The following is a 21,478-nucleotide window of genomic DNA, read 5'->3' on the forward strand; positions in this document are numbered from 1 at the left end:
GATCTGTCCACAGAATGTACACGTCTTATTATGTGAAGTCGAAATCAGACTCGGCAATGTGTTCGTCGGATCAGAACGTCAACGTCAAGTTGCTTTTTTTTGTGCTTGAGTTGCAGGTTTTCTTCAACTTTGCACTTAAATTTTAAAATGCAAGAAAGCCAAAAAAGGTTAAATCTTGACAAACTGAGTTTGATTTCAAAAAACAGGAAGACGCAGGTTTTTTTGTGAAGGCATTGTATCAAACGACGGTGCATGCACGCCATCGCCACATGCCTAAATAACCTGAAGTTGCCGTTTTTTGAAATCAACAATATTGTCGCATTGCTGAGTCTAAACAAAAAGTGCTTACTATTCTATCAGCTTCTGATTGTGCAGAATGTGCGCGGTGGAGCAGGTTCTGGATGAAGAAATACGCGTATGAAGGAGTAAAGCAAGTGTTTAAAAAAGAAATAATGACAATTTGGAAAGATGTTACAGGAAGAAAAGTGCTTTAAGTGTCGTTCGCAGCAAATAATGTACAGAATTATCCTTTATATGTATGTTTACTATATGTTCACATAAAGAATGATGGGAATTCATTTAATCACAAACACCACGTAGCTGTGTACAAAAGTTAGTGCAGCACTAATTTGTAGTTTAAAGTCTCCAAAAGACTCCTCTTCGTGACTGTGAGCTCCTCCACACACCATACCATAATACTAAGCAAACCTTTACTGTATTTATCACCTAGTCAGGGTTAGCGTTGGTTCAGTGTCTCCGGAAAATTTCTCAAGCATCTCTGACTCGTTATTAATCGCAGCCTCCATAAATATATGAACAATAATGTTGCTTGATAAAAGCAAATATATAGCTTGTGTTTGTTCTGAGTTTCTGTTTGAAAAAAGGTTTCAATCCAAAGCTTCAAATACAAATCAATGTCCAAATATTTATGGAGAGTAGAGCTTTGTCTGTGGAGGTAGATTTGTGTCAAAATTATTGAATATAAATTTTAAATATATACGGATAAAATGGCTTCCTTAAATACAACAAAGATTTGTAATCTCACAAAGCTGTTTTGCAAATGACGGATCTGCAAATATACAAACAGATTCCATACGTTTAAAAAAAAAAAAGTACTTGTGCGTAAAATGTAAATCGGCAAGCACAGAATTGAGATTAATAAATAAATTCTGGATTCAGAAATATCTTCAAAAGTTAGGATGGAATTCACGATGTTTCACAACGAAAAAACTCATGTTTTTTCGTTAATATGTGAAATGATAAAAGGTATTCAACTTTATTATACTTTTTCGTATTTGTCAGGGTTCCCACAGTCATGGAAAACCTGGAAAAGTTGTGAAATTTTAAAATCAGGCCTGGCAAAGTCATGGAATTAGTAAAAATCATAGAAAGTTTTGGAAAAGCAATGACATTTTGTTGTGTTTAATAAAATTGCTGCAGTAATCTTTTGTGAATTACCTTCGTAATGTAACACAAATTCAAATTTTCTTGAGCAGGCGCTGAAACGTAGCTCAAATATGTGTCGATCAGTGATATTTGATTTATTTGTCATTTATTTAACATTAAGTACGTTTCCTCCTTTTCTACCTGTGTTCCTTCTGGCTGAAATTATGTTTGAATCAAATTTGAACCTGAAATGTTTGAAAAATGGCGGGCAAGTGGAGCGTAAAAAAAAAATCTATTCTGCATCCTTGAAAAGTCCTGGAAAGCATTAACACACATATGATACTGAGACAAATCTATCTCCATAATGACCTCGGAGCCTGGGTGGTAAATGTTGTTGGAACGAGGGTCTTGCATATGTTTGGGGACTCTTATATTGCAGATGATTTGATGGATCTTATTGTGAAGGGGCCAACCTGATGTGTATTTTATCAAAGGTTCAATAAAAACAAACACCACTTTTCAAACTGATTCTGTCTCGTACGTTTTCATCCCTGAATCTGTCGTAATGTTTGACCATTTCAAAGTGTGTGTGAGTTTTCACAGCTCAGGCTGGAGCTGTTAACCGTCCACCACACCTCTCATGGACGTTCGTCTCTCTGTATGACTTCCTGTCTCATCGACAGCCGAGCCCCACAAAGAGGAAACTCACCAGAGCGCACGCTAAGAATCCGCAGCACAATGAAAGATCAGCTGTCGATTTGTTGAGATAAAATCCTGCGATTGAGGTGAAAGATCGGAGCTTTTGCGTACAGGGATTAGAAAGTAAGGTCCATTGTGTTCAGTATTTTGAGACGTTCTTTCAGTGTTTTTATTTTGGTAATAGGAAACTAAAAAAAACTGTTAAGACATGACTCTTTATGTATCGTAACTTTTTGTGTGTGTTTTGTTCTGATCTGTTTTTGTTTTATCTTGAATGTTTAATTTTTCTTTGATTTAATCGAGCTGTGTTTGGGCTTAAGTGAAAACAATGTTTACTACTGTGAAGTTTATTTTAGAATTTTTTTGATAAGTGTTTACTGCCACCTGCTACTTTTCAGACATGAAATACTTATGATGTTTACTGAATATGTCTGCTTTGTATTTTCTTCTCATATTTTTTATTTTTCTTTATTTTGCATGTTTGAAATTATTTGCAAAAATATCCTGATCATAGTAATGTGTATTCAGTTGTGTCCTACAATGTTTTCTCCTCGATCAGTGTTTAACAACAAGTTTTTTAGTGACCAAATGATACTTAAAATGTGTTGATTACATTAATGAAAATTGTTATAGCAGCTGGTAGTGTTTTTGATGATGACCGTTACACCAATTTGAGATTGGAGCTAGAATTTTACCTCCTGAAACGAAATCTGTCACTAAAAAAGACAAATTTACCTCCTCAGTAACGGTTTCTAATGCAAATATCTATAAAATGTTTAATAGCCAATTATCTGCTTTGTTTTGACACTTATTTTATATTGAACTCAACAGCTGTTGAGCTAAAATCTGTACGCCAGGCTCCTTTTTTTCCTATAATAATCCACAAAATAATCCTATCTCTCTGCAGGATCCTCCTCCATGTTCGCAGTGACCCCCCCCGGTCCCAACAGTTTCACAGCGCCGGTTCTGGTCCAGTTCCAGCTCGGCCTGTTCAGGGAGGTGGTTCGAGTCGCCGCTGGCAACCTGAGCTATCGCCATGCCAAGAGGCTCGCTGCAGAGATCATAGAGCGCAAGGTAATCCAAACCTCACGGTGCCTGCCTCCATTCATGCTGCTGTCCTGAAGCAGTTTGAGGGTTTTACACAGTAGATCAGGAAGGTCCACAGGCTCGAGATTTGATTGTTTATCAATTTGGAACTCAGATTAGTTATTAGAGTACTGTAAAACTTCAAATAAAAGCCTCTGTCCCAATTACAGGTCGGTCTGGTTACCATGCAGCTCATTTTCATAGAAGTTCTTTAGAGGTAGAAACCGTGTTGTTGGCTTCCTGCTGGAGGTAACGTTAGTTAGCTGCTTGTATCGGGGCATAGAAATATGTATTTATGTTTAAACTTTTGGACGTACCACCGACATCGTTAGCTTGGTAAGATTCTCCACATTTTAGGCGCCAAATTCACTTAATTTTACTGAAACCATAAGCACTGAAGAAGACAGCATTACGGGCATAGTAAACATGAAAGATGCAAAAAAAAAAAAGAGAAAACATTAATAAATATCATAATAATATTTTATTTTTTATTAAAATATTTTTTTAAAATTTTTTAAATTTTTAAGTTTTTTTTTTTAGGTCATTTTTCTTTTTTCTTTTTCCTCCCCTTTTTGTTTTGTTTTGTCAACTTCTGGGTAACTTCTGTTGTTGCTCATTTCTCCCATGTTTTCTTTCTTTTTTTTTTTTTTTTTTTAAATATAAATAAAATGTAGACACCTGTCCCAGATATGAAGCCTGTTGGGGACAATGATTTAAGCAAATACTGTCCTGGGCTATCAATTGAAGTTTTACAGTAATAAGTTAAACTACTGTATCAGCAGCAACGATTTTAAGGATTTAGGAGTTCATGAAGTATCACAGGTTTGCACATTCACTCTTGTACAATATTAAACAGCCTCTGTCTCCCAAAAGATGACAATGATTGGGATGTTCTTGGGCGTTAAGTTTTAGTCAATCAGACTTTATTTCTATTGCATTTTTCATATAGACAAAGCAAAACATGTAACAAAAAAATACATTTAAAGAAAAAAGTTCACAGCAGAGCATTTGTATTGAACGTCTGTGAGTGAAATCAGCTCTAACCCCTCACACAGTCCCACTTGGAAAAATCTGAGTCGATGTTTAGAGCCTCTCACAACAGTCAGGAAGCAGACTTTGAAAGGTCGCCTTTTGCACGAAGGAGGGTTGTGTGGGTTACTATTTTAAGTGTGGCTTCTGCGTTGACTGGTGCAGAGTTTAAAGAATGTTGCGGTCATTTTGGCTGTATTGTTTCCAGTTTACCTAAAATGATTCAGCCAGCCTTTTATCCTGTTTAATCAGGTGAAAGTGAGCTTTAAAACCACCTCAGGATTTGGTTATTATGTGTGTAGAACACAGTCAAACCCTCCTATCATGAAAGATTTCGGTTTGTTTTTAAGCACTTACGCAAGAGAGTTGAGGTGATGAATAAGCCGAATCTTTTATGAGAGTAAAATTTAAACGGTGCATTTTGAAACCGTAGTTGAGGTTAAACAAAGATGTTCACGAATGGCAGGTGTGTTGGTCTCCGCCTCAGCTGGTCTGGTCGTCGTTCTGTCTCAGATACAGAGACGCTGTGGTCGAGAAGAGCACAGCAAACTTTCCAACCACAACGTCCCCTCCCTGCTGTCTCTGTCTCTGTCTCTCTCTCACACACACACACACACACACACACAGTCTACCTTCGCTCACACCAGCGCTCCTTTCAACTTTGATCTTTTCTCAAGTTTCCAGGCAGCAGGTCAGCAGGTCTGAAGAATGTGCCTGTGTGTGTTTCACGTGTGCATTTCAGTGCATTCACTGTGCACAGATCAGACAGCAGGAGCCCCACCCTTCTCAGAAATTATCACTTTTTTGACACCAAATGTATTTATTTTTTTTATTTTTTTTATGAGCAGTGGACAAAAACTGCCCTTTAGGAATTGTTTTATTTTAAGTTGTGCCATAAATGAATGTACCGTATGTGTTGTTGTTGCCAGATCACATTTTATTTCTCTTGTATTTCCACCCTTTTATTATGTTTGAAAAGAAATCAAATTTAGAGTTAAAAAAAAAGTGGGAAAGAATTGGATTGCCGCAGTGATGCTCTGTAAGGTTTTGGAAATGATAAAATCACTGCAAGACGTCCTTTCAGACAATCACAGATCGAGCTGGTTTTGATGCCATTTGTGCATTAATGATTATTTTTCTCTGTCCATACTCACTACTTAAAGTACTACTTAGAGAAGTTAAAGTGCTACGTCCATTTCTCATGTGCATCTTTTATCTTTGATCTCTTATCTACTGAGCACATGAGGCTGCTCTCTTTCTTTTTTTTTTAAAGCGCAACTAGGTCATGCTTTGTGATGGAAAAGATTTACAGATTTAACCTTTACAAAAGTCTCTTTCTGTTTCTCAAAATGTGAAACTTTACTGAAGCTTGCACTAAATCCATGACTTTCTTTCTGATCAGGCTTTGGCACGTTTTGTATTTTAATTCACTGACGCAAACAACTATTTAAAGTGTGAGTTTAGAGCCTTGTGTATCTGCATTGGGTTTCCAACATGTTTGCAGCCAGAATTCAAACAACCACACGATTTTATTCTTAGGATTTGATGGCTTGTTTTTTTTTTTTTTTGATTTGCAAATTAAAAAGCATGAAATTAACAAAACTGGTATGAAAATCTAACTTTAGAAAACTCAGTGTTACATACAGGTTTTTATGTTTAAGATAAAAACTTTTCTGTTTTCGCACAGAGAGATCTGTGTTTTAGTGTCTCCTCAGTTAAAGCTGCATCTTATTTCTTGGATGAGGACTCAGTGTGTGTGTGTGTGTGTGTGTGTGTGTGTGTGTGTGTGTGTGTGTGTCTGTGTGTGTGTGTGTGTGTGTGTGTCTGTGTGCTGTGTGTTTTAGGCTCCAAACTGCAGCGTGGTGGGCGTCGGGGAGAAGATTCTGCTGTTCAGACATCAGTCCGCCTCAGAGCAGCTGCTGCAGCGGCTGACAGACCACGACGAGCTGCGGGATGGAGACCTCATCGAGGTCGTCATCGCAGGTCAGCCAACATCTCAGAGCGTGCGGAAATAAAGCTAACATTAGTCTTATTTTGGAGGGAAACTCATTTTAAATCATGTCAGAAGACGTCATTCTTGCTTTGGTCTTTGCACCTTGTTAGCATTTCACACTGCTCAGATCCACACAGGCCGTCCAGTTATCCGCCAGCTACAGAATCTGTGTTTATTTATGCCGAAAAACCTCACAAAGCAACTAAATCCAGCCATGAAGCTGGCAGGTTACCCTCCTTATGTAAGATTCTTGGCCATGAAATGCAAATATACTGTAAAAAACATCATATAAATACCACAGAAAAAGCAACAAGCTTGACTTCAAATTAAGACGCTTCTTTCAGTCAAGCTGCAAGTTTAAGTGTTTTTTACGTTTTGCCATTTTTCAGCATATCAGCATTACTTTTTTTCGTAATTAGGTTCAGTCACACTTGCTTTAACAAATTTGTTTTAACAAATAAATACACATTTTAAAAAGGATTCATGATTTGTATAAATTATTAAAAAATATATATTACTCTGTCAAAATTCATTACATTTTAAGAGTGACTTGGGTATTGGTATTGATGTAAGACTTGAGACTTTTGGACCTCTGCAGATACTTTCAACAATTTATATTTCAGCCAATAAAGAGGATCTCATCAGCGGCATAATCAGACTGTGCATCATGTCTTTGTTTAAATCTGACTCAGGATCAGCGTCAGTGACAGAGGTGAGGATCCGTCCTCACACCCTGGTGGTCCATTCGTACCGTACGCCCACTTTCTGTCACCACTGCGGAGAGATGCTGTGGGGCCTCGTCCGACAGGGATTAAAATGTGACGGTAAAGCCGCTCGCTCACGTCGTCGTGCATCATACAGCTGTTAAACTTTCTGCAGTGTGAGAAAATGTTTAGTTTGCATTTCGTGTCAAATTGTGATGAATTTAACTTGAGTCTGTCTGTTTGTGTCTTCAGGTTGTGGATTAGACTTTCACAAGCGTTGTGCGTTCTACCTGCCTCATGACTGCAGTCGAGCACGGCGGCAGGTTAGCACCAGCCTCTCCCTGTTTCCCCCCCGACGACCGCACACACACTCCCTGACCAATCAGGCGGGAGGCAGTCTGGAGGAGGTAAGAAAGTAATGTTTCATAAAGTACGTTAGGTTAGATTTTCTGATACACTGAGTCACCACACTTGTTTTTTTAAGTGTTTGCCTGTCTAAAAGTGAACCATGTCACTGTCCATCCGTCACCAGATCAGCATGTCCAAGCCGTCCTCCAGGCCTCCGTCCTGGGCAGAGCCACCAGTCTGGCTGGGAATCGGTTACGGCGACATGAGCAGGGCTCAGGTCCCTCACACCTTCCACATCCACAGCTACACCAAACCCACCGTGTGCCAGTACTGCCACCGGCTGCTCAAAGGGCTCTTCAGACAGGGGCTGCAGTGCTCAGGTGAGACGGCTCAACTTCTGCTCCGGTTTGATCATGTTTGAGTTTAAACAGCTAAAACAGAAATATATGCTCTAATGCTTCAGGCGTCACACGTTTGTTAGCTCTGTTTTCTTTTACACCACGACTGAAGAGAGAGGAGAGATCAAATCTGCAGTTTCTTTCCAGTCAGTTATTAAATTTGTCGTGACCTACGTGACGTTTCACAGACATTTCCTGCTGGCATGTTAGAAACCTCTGTGTGCATCGTATGTCCAGATCTTTTAAATCTGATTGTGGTTACATCAGTGCAGTGTTGTTCCTGTTGAGCAAACTGGAACAGTCTTTACCCTTTGAAAGCCAAAAAAATACAAGATCACGTGAAAATAATAATAATAATAATAATAATAATAATAAAATATATATATACACATCCTGCAGATTGGGAAAATGAAAAAGAAAGAAAATTATCAAAAAGCGAGGGAAAATGTTCAGAAAATTCTGTTCATCATTAATGTAATTATATCTTTAAAATTATGTTAGTGCGTGATGTATGAATATATCTGCTATTTTATTATACTATATTTTTAAATTTATTTTACATTTTTAGAGGATGTTTTCCAGGCATTTTTCTTGTTTTTTTGGGTTGTTTTTTTTACATTTTTCTTCCAACAAAAAAAAGCTTATTTCCATGCATTTGCCTTGTAACTTTTTAACCTTTTTTTTTTTTTTTACCTTAATTTCTTGTTAAGTTGTTTTAACCATGCTGAGGTTGCAAAAGTCATTGCAAAAGTTAAAATTGACTCAATAAATTATGAAAAAAACATTTTAAAAGCAATCTGTCAGCCTTAAAATCCCTTACATTCCTAAAAAAAAACACAGTCTCTGACTGGCGAATTCAGAAGTATTTTTTTTTCTACTTACTTTCTTCTTCATGGACAGCATGATTCGATCAAAAGATCATCTTCTTTAAATCACCCTCAAATACTCCTCACCTTGAAAACTCTCTTGAAAAACAGATTTTTTTTAAAATCTCAGTGGGATTTTTCTTGATAACATGAAGATGAAATATGAAAAAAAAACCTTCTATCTGCGGCAGTTTTAAGGTTCCTGATTTTTAGCTGTGTTTTTTAATACTCTCTCTCTGCAGCGATGACATGTAATGTATATATTAAAACATTTTCCTCCTCTGTGGTAATTTTTAGATGCTCTGTTGCAGCGGCACCTCGGCTCTGATGAGCCTTTCGTGGATTTGAGGTTCAGAAACACAAACTGGGGCTAAAAGGACCGATGTGCTTTTGTTGTATAAGCAGGGAGTTTGTTCACAACACTTGTTTAGGCAGATCGGACTGAAGCATTCTTAATTTTCCTTGAATGTCTGGGTGTTTCTCGCAGGGTTCCTGCAGATCCTTAAAAACCCATCTAAAGATAAGGCCTTAATTGTTATTAAAATGACTTGAATTAATCTTTCAAAAAATGCTCAGACATGTGAAACAGGTTTTTCTGAATCGTTTCTTCTGACATTGCGTCGTAAAATCTGAAAATAATTGTTAACATCTATTTTTTTGTTAAATAATTAAATAAATTCCTTGTCTTAAACTCGTCATGATGGGAGTCCAAGCTGTTGAATCTCACATGCGGAGAGAAAAACACAAAATTGCCAAGAAAACCAGACAAAAGTGCCAGATATTTCCCTCTTAGGCTGGTAAACCAAAAATACTTTTCTAATTATATAAATTCATTGTCTTCCATGTGTTCCACTCAAAAAAGTTGGGGTTTTTTTCAGCTGTTTTTTTTATGTAGATAATCATACAGTTTCATGTTTAATGTCATTTTAAAAATTTGGGCAAAATACGATTGCATTTCTTTAATTTTGGTTCTTAGAAAGTTATTCTTCATTCTTAGTAGCATTAAAAAAAGTCTTAAAAAGTCCGAAATCTAACTTCAATCAGTCTGAAATGAAAACTTCTAAAAAGTCCAAAAGTTACATTCTGTCATTTGGTATTTTTTACATGTACTTGTGCTTCTTTTTCCTCTCTTTGAACCCGCCACCTCTCCTCTGTCATCATTTTTCAGACTGCAGGTTTAACTGCCATCGGCGCTGCGAGCTGCTGGTCCCCAGAGACTGTCCAGGAGAGAGGAGACGCACCAACGGGGAAGGTGAGCTGTCAGCCTTTTTCGGGGGGCTGTTTTCCATTTATTATTCTGGCTTTTAACTGCTCTCAGATCACGGCTCTTTTGAAAAGGCCCCCGCTCTGATGTTCCCATAACCCCGCGATGACTCAAAGCTGATTCACCCTCCGTCTCAGGAAGATTTGAAAGATTCGGGACTCATTTTAGATTCCTGCAGCGTTCATCCGAGCAGCGATGATGATTACGATGATTCAGGATCAGATTATACCTGCGAAACATCAGCATGTGTCATTATGAGCATGTTTGCATGAAAATTAAATATGAAAAAATAACATCATTGATCTGCTAGCCGGTTTTGTTTTTGCTGTGAATAAAAATGTGCCTTTAAATTTAAAAAACTTTTGAACAGGTACGCACTTTGCTGAAACAATTAGTTGATAAAGTGATAAACAGAAATTTAATCAGCAATAATTTTTTAGAACTTTTTAGAAAAATTTCTCAATTTTTTAAATATTTTTATAAAGTGAATATATGCAGGTTTCGGATTGTTGGGCGAACATGTCAAGCAATTTCAACAACTCCCTTTTTAAAATTTTCCTCCCTTTTTTGTCCCATAATCACGTGTGAATAATTGTTTGCCGCAGCCCTAATATCTTTTGCACATGATGTCACTTTCCCAGAATGCACAGCGGCGGGTCACAGCAGCCCGGCAGACCAGAGGACGATGATTCAGAGCGCACCAGCATGACAACACTAGAGACCTCCGACGATGAGATGTCCACTGACGGAGACTGGACGGCCGAGACAAAAGACGAGGAGCTACAGCGAGAGCCGATGAGGTCAGAGGGCTGGTCATTATTCTGATGATGTCATCCCGTTTTCGAGGTGACTCCGTTGGCACCAGACGATGTCCTGATGATGTCAGACACTTGATTTTGGCTCCCAAACACTAAAACACTCATCTCTCCTGCTGTCACTGAAATCATCAACATCACAAACTCTAAAGTGAATTTTGGGCCGCGCTGCCACCCAGAGGCATTTAGGGGACACCGCAGCTCAGTCCGAGCAAAGAAAACAAACTTTTATTCAGTATTTCTCCTTAAATCGGCCTCTTTTGTCTCTTGTCTTTTGTCCTCTGTCCCTCCGTCAGTCCGTGTTTCAGCAGCTTCATCCCTGTGATGAGGCTCGTCCAGTCGGTGCATCACTCGAAGAGGAGAGCAGGTGGAGTCCTGAGAGAGGGATGGCTGCTGCACCACACCAACACTGACACACTGGTGAGACACACACATATTTTTTTCACAGCATATATTATTATTATTGTTTTATTATTTTTGTATTTTACTTTTATTTTAATTATTTTTATTTATTTAATTTTTTCACATTTGTATAATTATATATTTGTCTTAAATTTAATTTTAATTTAATGAAACAATTAATTAGAAAATATTCAGAAAAAAAGCTTAAAAAGTCTTAAATTGAACTTGCCTTAAACTTTTTTTTTCTCCCAAAACAGAAAACGAGAGTAAAATAAAATGATGTTACTATACATATCTTTAAAAATAATAATTTTAAATATTTTTTTTTTCTCCAACCCTTTTTTTTTTAAATGCATTTTGGGCAGTAAAATACCTGTTGATTCAAGTATATGAAACTAATGATGGTTTTTTTCTGTTTTTTTTTTTTTTTTTAGACATCACAGCATTTAAGAAAGTGATCTCACTTTTTTTTCTATTTAACACACAGTTACTAATGTTAGCTCTCATTTTATCAACCACAACAAGCTGAGGCGTTCACTTCACCCTGTCAGCCAACTAAGCAGACTTTGCTGACGAAATTGCAGATTTAGAAGTCTGTTCAAATGTGTCTTTGGGGATTAACCCTTTTCAAAGCCATTAACCTCTAAATTCATTCTGTCGTTTATGAATTATTTATGTCTTTTTTTTATATTCCCAGAGGAAACGTCATTACTGGATCCTGGACTGGAGGAGCATCACTCTGTACCAGAACGAGAGCAGCACCAAGTACTACAAGGTGCAGCTCATCACCCGAAAACACACACAGCAACAGACGGTGCAAACTCTTCAGCTAGAAATGACTCCAAAAATATTACTGTAAACAGAAGAGGGATAAATGTTAAGTGACACAAAACGCCTAAAAGAATAACAAAACAAAATCACAGACCACATGTAAACATAAAGAATGGAAAGAATTACAGATAAATCATAAGAAAACATCATTTTGTGACGTCTGTCCTGCAGGAGATCACTCTGTCTGAGGTGCTGCACGTCCGAGGCTCCGCCCACCTCACCGTGCCCTCGTTGCCAGGCAACAGCGCCCACTCCTTGGAGGTGGAGACGGCCTCGCTGGTGTACTGCGTGGTGGCCGAAGAGGACGGGCCGGCCTGGGAGAGCGCCATCCGTCAGGCTCTGATGCCGGTGCAGAGCAGCGGCGGACACGGCGGGGAGAAAATAACAAGCAGTGAGCCGAAAATAACAAAAAAAAACTCTCTGATGCTCACATTAATAAATGCAAACGAGACAACAGAGCTGTTCACAGGTTATGTAACTGAGTGTGATGAGCTGTTTTTCCATTAATAACTCGTTACACAAAACTTAACGTGGGCGTCGGAGCACAAAGCCCAAATAATTTCAATCAAAAGTGAAAAACGTCAGGGTTACTTAACAAAAATGAGCATTAATATGATTTGTAATGAGTCAGGCAACCTCTAAACATGAATCAGAGAATATTTCAATTTTTCAGCATTTGATTTGACAATAAATGCTCATTAAAATGATTTTGTTCTGATTACAGAGAAAGATTCGCACAGAGACAGCGTGGTAAGGATCGACTTACTCCTGAAATGATAATTAATCACCACGAACTTCTTCATACCTCAGTGTGTGTGTGTGTGTGTGTCTGTGTGTGTGTGTGTGTTTTTTTCAGGACATCAGCTCGGTGTATCAGATCCTTACAGGCGAGGTTTTGGGCTCAGGACAGTTTGGAGTCGTGTACAAAGGTGAAGTGCTTTTCACCACATTATGATATTATCACAGTCTCAGGTGTTTATCAAAGAAACAGCAAAGAATGCTTTTTTAAAATCTTTTTGGAGGCAAAGATGAAAGGTAAATGCCTTATTTTACAGCTCCCTAATTTATTAATTAATTTATTGTTTCAATAGATTTTAGTTTCTGTAACTGTTAAAGAGAAAACAACTTTTTTGGAGGAATTTCAGCATTTCTTTTTAGTAATAGTTGATTTTTAGAACTTCCTTCAAAGGCTCATTTTACACACATGTCAAAAATAACTGATTGTAGATCCACCCCCCCCCCCCCCACCCCCCCCCCCCCCCCCCCCCCCCCCCCCTCATTACAGTCATTAATCATCATATTTTCGTATTTTATTCATAATTGTTTGCTTCCTCACAGTCACATCAGACATTTTTTTAGACCTACATGCACGGACCAAATTTCTCAGTTAGAGGCAGTTAATTGAAATGATTTAATTACCTCTGTATCCCTGCATCCCTCTGTACTGCACACACCTAAATATTAGACTATGGATTTATTTGATTACTTTTCATCCCTTCATTACTATTACCACACAGCATTTTTTTATTTTTTTATTTTTTTTATTATTATTATTATTATTATTATTATTATTATTATTATTATTATTATTATTATTATATTATTATTTATTTTTCCTCTTTCACATACACAAAAATAGGCTAACGTATTTTGCAAATTTTACTGCAATTGCGAGATATTATTGTCACAATTATTATGATTTTAAAAAAAAAAATGTAGTTGCTTATGTTCGACATATATTTATTATCTGGCAAGTCATGTTGTTTTATTTGTTTAGCAAAAAAAAAAGGAGGAAGAAAAATAAACTAATTAAAATTGTGCAGATTGTCTTTGTAGGAACTTCCCAGGACATAAATATTTAGTATTTTTATTATTTATTTGCACAGTAAAAACAAAACAGCCAAACATCAACAGAACAGAAGCAGATTGTGCAGGTGAGATACAGAAAACTCCTGCAGGTTTAAAAGAGAATCTCACCTCGAAATAAGAAAAAAGCACATAAAGCATCCTACAATAAAATAATAATAACAAAGAAAAAAAGATCACAGAGGCATAGAATCAATAAAGTACAATACGAATGCTTACATGATAAAGCAGAGAGCGTCAAATAAATCTAAAATTACAAACCTATGAAATAAATGACCACCAAAGTCTTTGTAAACGGACAATTTCTGAACGACTACAATCAAATTAATGTCGGAAATGAGATTAAAATGAAGAAAAACTGTTCTATAAACGCCTCACTTGTCATTCCTCAGGCACTCACAGGAAGTCGGGTCGGCCGGTCGCCATCAAAGTCATCGACAAGACGCGTTTTCCCCACCAAACAAGAGAGACAGCTGAGGAACGAGGTGTCCATCCTGCAGGTACCGACGCCGGTTTCAGCTGTTTTCATTCTAACGTTATCTTCAGTAACGTGTGTGTGTGTGTGTGTGTGTGTGTGTGTGTGTTAGAATCTGACGCACCTCGGCGTGGTTCTGTTGGAGGGGATGTTCGAGACGGCGGAGCACGTCTTTGTCGTCATGGAGAAGCTCCATGGAGACATGCTGGAGATGATTCTGTCCAGTGAGACAGGACGACTCCCTGAACGCAACACCCGCTTCCTCGTCACACAGGTCAGAGCTTCTCCCCGCGCTAAACTCTCCGCAGATCTTTAAATCATGCAGACTTTATTTTCTTTTATGACAGCAGTTAATAAAAATTTTAAAAAACAGGAAAGAAACTAGTGATTTTTTTTTCCTTTTTAAAAAAAATAGATTTTATTGAATTTCTAACTTTACAGCACAAGACATGACTGTAAATATATAAGGAAAATAAACAATAATAATAACAACAGTGACTATATTAATGATAATTTTGCAAGAATTAAAGTAAAAAAAAAAAGCCCCAGTTGGTATTAAAATGTCTTAAATCAATCTTTCGAAGACAAATCTTAATTTCATTTTTGAAACTATATTTAAAAAATTACTAATAAATCTGTAAATTCGTCTTTTACCTTTCAAAAGTCTTAAAAGTGCTACAATACGGGAAATAGGATGTTATTAATACTTTTTTTCTGAAGTTACCTTAAATAATATCTCTGAATAACTGATAGCATTTTTAAAAATAATTAACAGCATATATTATTATTATTATTATTTTTATTTTTATTTTTATTTTTTTCCAATTTAAATTTCTGTAAAACTGACCTAAATCTTTAAAAAGTCTTAAAATGCTTCAAAAATGTTTAAATATAGAAAATGAATGACATGTTAAGGTTAAATGACCATAAAGACATTTTAGTCCAGACTCTGTTAGGCCGTTTATTATTATGTATGTTATGTTTGTGTGTGTGTGTGTGTGTGTGTGTGTGTGTGTGTGTGTGTGTGTGTGTGTGTGTGTGTGTGTGTGTGTGTGTGTGTGTGTGTGTGGGGTAGATCCTGGAGGCTCTGCGGTATCTGCACCTCAAACACATCGCTCACTGTGACCTGAAGCCTGAGAACGTCCTGCTGGCGTCCGCAGACCCGTTCCCTCAGGTGAGACCCTGTGATTGTTTCATACGAGCCGTTTCAGGAGGAAAGTTTCTCGACGTCACGTCGCTTCCTCTCTGCGTTGAAGGTGAAGCTGTGCGACTTTGGCTTCGCCCGCATCATCGGCGAGAAGTCTTTCCGCCGCTCGGTGGTGGGCACGCCGGCCTACCTGGCGCCCGAGGTGATCAGCAGCAACGGCTACAACCGCTCGCTGGACATGTGGTCCGTGGGCGTCATCATGTACGTGAGCCTGAGCGGCACGTTCCCCTTCAACGAGGACGAGGACATCAGACAGCAGATCACCAACGCCGCCTTCATGTACCCGCGACAGCCGTGGACCTCCATCTCACTGGAGGGTGAGAAACTTTTCTGTTTTATCGTCAAAACTTTTCCTGTTTCCTGTTTTTGGTTTGTTATGATTAGTATATGTTTGTTTGTTTGTTTACATTTGGGAGGAGTGACGTGTGCAGACGCGTGTTGACGTGTCTGCTGTATATATGCAGGTATGTGTGTGAGTGTGTGTGCAAGCAGATGCTTAAATGGTCTTAAAGGCATTAAATTCGTTCATCTAAAGTTAAAACCTTAAAAAAAATCACTTAAATTAATCTTTCAAAAGGCTAAAATGCTCAGACGTGAGGTGGGATTTTATTTTATTTTTTTTCTGAGATTGCATTGTTAAATCAGAAAAATAATTCCCAACTTCACTTTTTTTGTCAAATAATTTAATAAATAAACCCATCATGATGAGAATCCAAGCATTTAAATCTCAAATACAGAGAGAAAAATACAAAATCGATAAGAAAACTGGACAGAAATGCCTCATATTTAATATATAATAATATAATAAATTCATTGGCTTTCATGTGCTTCACTCAAAAAAGTGTTTTTTTTTCAATATTTGATGCAAATAATCCAACCGTTTCCCTGGACAAATGAAATGTCATGTTTTCTGTTATACTAAGTATTTGGATAAAATAAAATGACCCTTCAGTTTTGGTTATTGGAAAATTAGTCTGACACTTCATTACAAGTGGCATAAAAAAATTCTTAAAAAGTCCTAAATCTTTATTCACTGAACTAAAGTTTCATAAATCACTGTGAAAAGCACTGAAGTTGTCTCTCTGCTTTTCATATTTATGTTTTAAACTTCTTAAATATAAATTTGGGTTTTTGTATTTTCCGCTGTCGTCCTCCAGGCGGCCTCAGAGGACAACTTTTAAAAACAGTCTGGGTGAATCCTGTGTGTCTCTTTTCCTCCGCAGCTGTGAGTCTCATCAACAACCTGCTGCAGGTGTCGGTCAGACGCAGGTTCAGCGTCGGCAAAGCGCTGGGTCACCCCTGGCTGCAGGTCAGATTTCTATCAATCCATAAATATTCAACTTGTTTGTAGTCTGTTGCTGAGAAGCAGTTTCCTGTCCCTTAAATTTCCAGCAGGATGTGAAGAAAGTCGTAATTGTAATATTGTGTTCTGTCGCAGTCGTAGGAAGACGTCTGACAGCGTTCATACACATTTTTGCCCAAAAATTTCTATGACTTTGAGACACATTTTTAAGAGTGTACAAAGACCCTATTGGCTCATTTTCATTACTGTATAATAGCTTTTTAAAAATATATATTATTAAAGTGAATTTAGAACAGGATTAGAACTGAATATTCAAATATAACATTTGTTATTTATTAATAATAAAGTTTTAAGTACTGGGAGGGGTTTTGTTTTTTTATGTTGGTTTAAGGGAGAGGCGATTCACTTTAGATGGCTGTATTTTGTATAAATTTTACTGCCATTTATTTTCCTTTTTAAATTTCTGCCTTTATTTCTTAAACTTTTGGTGATTTTTAAGGATGTCTTTTTTGTTAATTTGACTCAAAATGACACCAATTATCACAGAAACAGAAACTGTAAAAACTGTTATTATTGTTAGATGTTAAAATTTTCGTATGTCCTTGAACACATCGTGTGTTTTATTACAGGTTTGCGAAACAAAATTACGTGACTTTTCCAAAAAAAAAAAAAAATTCAGGGTAAATATAGTTTTCCAAAATTTTCCTAGGCCTGGAAATTACTGTTTGAATATTTCATAATTTATCCAGGATTTGCATGACTGACTGAAAATCTTCACTAATCAAAACGACTCAATTAACTATTTTAGAAAGCTACTAAAAGTTTAAAAAAAAAAAACAAAAAAAAAAAAAACACCTGGTTAATAAATTACTCAAACTGTCTTTTCACTTTAATATTTTTAGGGTGCGCAAAATAATTAAAAGCTCAGACTGACCAAGAAAAAAAAAAAGAAAAAAATTAATCTGGAAACATTGATTTGGTTAAAAATGGAAAATTTTCCATTGTGTCCTCTCCTGAGCTGTCTGTCCTCTCCTGAGCCGTCTGTCCTCTCCTGAGCCGTCTGTCCCCTCCTGAGCCGTCTGTCCTCTCCTGAGCCGTCTGTCCCCTCCTGAGCCGTCTGTCCCTCCTGAGCCGTCTGTCCCCTCCTGAGCCGTCTGTCCCCTCCTGAGCCGTCTGTCCTCTTCTGAGCCGTCTGTCCCTCTGTCCTGCAGGACTTCCAGCTGTGGTGTGACCTCAGGGAGTTCGAGCAGAGGATGGGCTGCAGGTATCTGACGCACCAAGATGACGAGGAGCGCTGGATGCGTTACGCCCAGGAGAGAGGCCTGGACTTCCCGCCCCGCCTCTGCTGGGACCCGGACAACGACCCTGACATGTGACCTCGGCCCGGAGGTTAAAGGTCAGACAGTTTTATTATCTGTAATAGCTCAGATAAAAACCACAGAAATGAGAATCCTGAATTTGCGGAAATTAACTAAAATATAGGTATTTTTTGATGTTTTTTTGTTGATCAGTTTTCTGTGGTCAGAAGAATCAACGACCATCAATCGAGTTTTAACCCACAGCACAATCATTTCTACGTGTGTCCAAAAGAAAAGAGACATTTTTGTTGGGCTGGACCAAATACGTCAAAACTTCAATCGTGGCCAAGATGAACTCAAAATTAGTATTTGAATGCTCCGTTTTTTTAAATTATGCAAAACGCCAAAAACATCATGAATTAAGAAATTAAGTTTATTTTTAGTTATTCCGGGACAAGGATGTTTAAACTAAGAGATATTTTTACTGCGACTCACTCATCAAATATCAGCTGATAGTCCAGCATCGGTTTAATTTCTGATATAATAAAAAAATGTATAAAGTGATAACGGCAATATTCCAACTTCACAATGTTTACAAACTAAATGCATTTTTCTTTTTAGTTTTTACTAAATGTTTTAAGGTAAACAGACGTAGTAACAAATGTTTATGCTGACATAAAAAACTATAACACTTATTTTGTTGCAATTATATGTTCTTAAAATTTAAGATTCCAGACTGCAAAAAAATGTGTCAAAGGCAACAAGAAAATTACCTAAAACTTAATTTTAAAAAAGCAAGGGGAGATATTAGAAAATTATATAAAAGAATAGGAATAAATAACCCAAAAACTGTTATTATAACAATTTTAAATTTAAACAAAATATAAATATATAAAATATATTTATTTGTATCAGCACTTTTTTTTGGTCATTTTCATGTTTTTTTAGTTAATTTTAAATTATATTACAGGAAAAAAAATATAATAAATATATATAAAATATACACATTTTTAAAAGCCCTTTTTCTAAGTCAATTTGATGTTTGTTTTGTTTTTGCTTATTTTGAGGTGATTCTCAGTTAACTTTTTTTTTTTTTTTTTTTTTTACTAATTTTAAAATTTTGTGTCAATGCCATGTTAAATCATTAATTTTGAAAGAAATTAATCCAATTTGCTCAGGTTTGAAAGGGTTAATACTTAAATTTTTTTTATGTTCTGGATTTGTCATATAATCAAGAAAGAATATTATCACAAAAATATCCTGAAATATTGTGATATTATTTTTTAGAGATATATCGCCCTACTAGCAAGATGTCAAGAAAAAAACAAATAGTCTAAAAATTTGCAAAGATGACCCCAAAAGAAACTCTAACAGCTAAGCCGTCTTGTGAAGTTGCTTAATTGTCACATTATTTTAGCTGCATCTACCGACGTCCTCGTCTCTCAATAATCCCTCCGTCCCCCACTGAACCAAATATTTCTAACATGTCCAAAACTAGTATTTGGGACAGCCCTGACTCTCTGTCTCGTATTTAGAAAAGAAAAACACAACTGCCGTTTAGTAATATAATTTTACTTTTTTATTCCAAGTTGAGGTTTTTTTTTAAATTTAACTTTGTGAAAGTGAGTTTTCGTGGCACCGGTGATGATGGACAGAAAGAGTTGATGAGGAGAATGGAGCACAGATGAGATCATGCACACAGACGAGTCGCACTGATTATCGTGGCCGACCTGTCGATGGGACCAAAACCCTATTTTCCTGCGTCACTGACATAGGCCTGCTGTGGTCCCACATACAGTAATGATTCTTCTTAGTTTGTCCAAAACTGTCCTGATGCCCTGTCCTCTCTCTCAATCATGAGGTAAAAAAAAAAAAAAAAATCACCTTTATGTGTAGATGTTAAATTCTGAGAGAGGCATTTGGGATCAGCTCTTTCTTTCTTCATTCTTAAGTCCCCATCCAGCCCTCCCTTTGTCTCTATTTACCCACAGTGCTTTGCTCTCTGGCTGCATCTTCATATCCAGTGCTTCATAGTTTAAAATGCTCCAATTCGCCCTCCGTTTGTTCCTGAGCTTAAGGCTTTAAGATGTTCAGGTTGCTAACATTCAGGCTTCACAGTGCTGTGGTTTTTATCTGTAACAGATCAGACTGGCTTCGTAACGTCGTAGCACCGAGCTGCTTCTCTCCTCTGCCGACTAAAATGTTAACAGCCTCCTAACGATTCGTTTTTTTTAAAGTGATTAAGGAAGAGACAGAAACTTCAACATAGCATGCATCTGCACAAATACACAACCAACCAACTGACCAACGAGCTTTTTTATCACGTTCTTTAATTACCCTTCTACAAAAAAATATGTCATCTGAGAGAGAGCGGGGAGAGCAGGAGGCTTTGTTCAAAATTTCTAACCGACTCTCTCCCTCATTACCTCCTCAACGCCTGCTAAAGGCAGGTCTGTTATATGTATGCTGCTTACATAAGTTCAGTGCAAAACCCGGCACGTTCCCGGTTTTTAAAGCACTCTAATGAGGGACAAACAGCCTCTAAGATTTGAGCAAAGCCTTCTGCTCTCCTCCTCTCTGGGTATTCGGAGGAAGGGATTGGGAGAAGGGAGTTAAGATTTGTAAGAGGGAAAATATGATGAGGACAGTGGAAGGGGTTTAAATCGCTCTCTCCGCATAGGAGAAATAGCTGGGAAAAAGGGATAGGAGGAGGTGGAGAGGAGCGGCTTCATTTATAAGTCGCTCTCTCCGTAGAGGGCGCTGGAGAAGGAGATGTAGTCCAGGGCGCCGGAGGGGCAGTCGGCTCCGATGTACCTGGTCATGCGGCTGATGCAGTATTCGGCCTGCTCAGGCGGCAGCTCTCTGCGCAGCTCCTCCACTGTGATGTAGTTCTGGAGGAGAGAAGCAGGGTGTGATTTTTGATACCGTGACTTTAAATCTCAACTCTCATTTGAAACAAAAATACCTGAAATTTTAGTGTTTCTGTCACAACAACGTAACAAGTGTAATACTGCTGTTACTACACAATAGTAAACACCATTATCACTGTTGTTACACTGTTACTCCAGTGTAATACTGCTGTTACTACACAATAGTAACACAATTATCACTGTTGTTACACTGTTACTGCAGTGTAATACTGCTGTTATTTCAGTGTTGCATTGCAATGTGATTGCAATGACAATCACATCGCAATCACAGTAAAACTACAGTGTAATTACACTGTAATCGCAGTGATTAACTGCAATCAGACTGCAATGTAACACTGAAATAACAGCAGTATTACACTGCAGTAACAGTGTAATAACAATGATAATGATATTACACTGTAGAAAGTGTAATTGCAGTGATTGATTGCAGTGTTTATGCAGTTTAATGACACTGCAATTGCACTACGGCTGCAGTGTAGTAACACCATTATCACTGTTATTACACTGTTACGGTGTGATACTGCTGTTTTTTCAGTGTTGCATTGCAATGTAATTGCAGTGATTGACTGCAATTAATC

General features: G+C 37.4%; 2 protein-coding genes across 2 annotated transcripts in view; one reads left to right on the forward strand and one right to left on the reverse strand.

The window, feature by feature from the left end:
* The first annotated feature begins 1,363 nt into the window (after positions 1 to 1,363).
* prkd4 (protein kinase D4) lies at positions 1,364 to 18,379 on the forward strand. Its single transcript, XM_042512112.1, is given in 21 exon segments — positions 1,364 to 2,208; positions 2,993 to 3,159; positions 6,045 to 6,183; positions 6,886 to 7,017; positions 7,150 to 7,304; positions 7,430 to 7,625; positions 9,678 to 9,761; positions 10,415 to 10,444; positions 10,447 to 10,573; positions 10,885 to 11,008; positions 11,688 to 11,765; positions 11,993 to 12,212; positions 12,546 to 12,571; positions 12,678 to 12,750; positions 14,080 to 14,135; positions 14,137 to 14,187; positions 14,275 to 14,436; positions 15,238 to 15,336; positions 15,419 to 15,686; positions 16,593 to 16,678; positions 17,884 to 18,379. Coding segments are annotated over 20 exon segments (2,427 nt in total). The 5' UTR covers positions 1,364 to 2,208; positions 2,993 to 3,003; the 3' UTR covers positions 18,049 to 18,379.
* A 1,147-nt stretch (positions 18,380 to 19,526) lies between these two features.
* actn3b (actinin alpha 3b) overlaps positions 19,527 to 21,478 on the reverse strand; it is a 31,262-nt gene continuing 29,310 nt past the window's right edge. Inside the window, 1 exon segment of the mRNA XM_042512192.1 lies at positions 19,527 to 20,861. Coding sequence (XP_042368126.1) covers positions 20,703 to 20,861 — 159 coding nt within the window. The 3' untranslated portion in view covers positions 19,527 to 20,702.

The sequence above is a fragment of the Plectropomus leopardus genome, chromosome 23, assembly GCF_008729295.1.
Source record: "Plectropomus leopardus isolate mb chromosome 23, YSFRI_Pleo_2.0, whole genome shotgun sequence".
NCBI lineage: Eukaryota > Metazoa > Chordata > Actinopteri > Perciformes > Serranidae > Plectropomus > Plectropomus leopardus.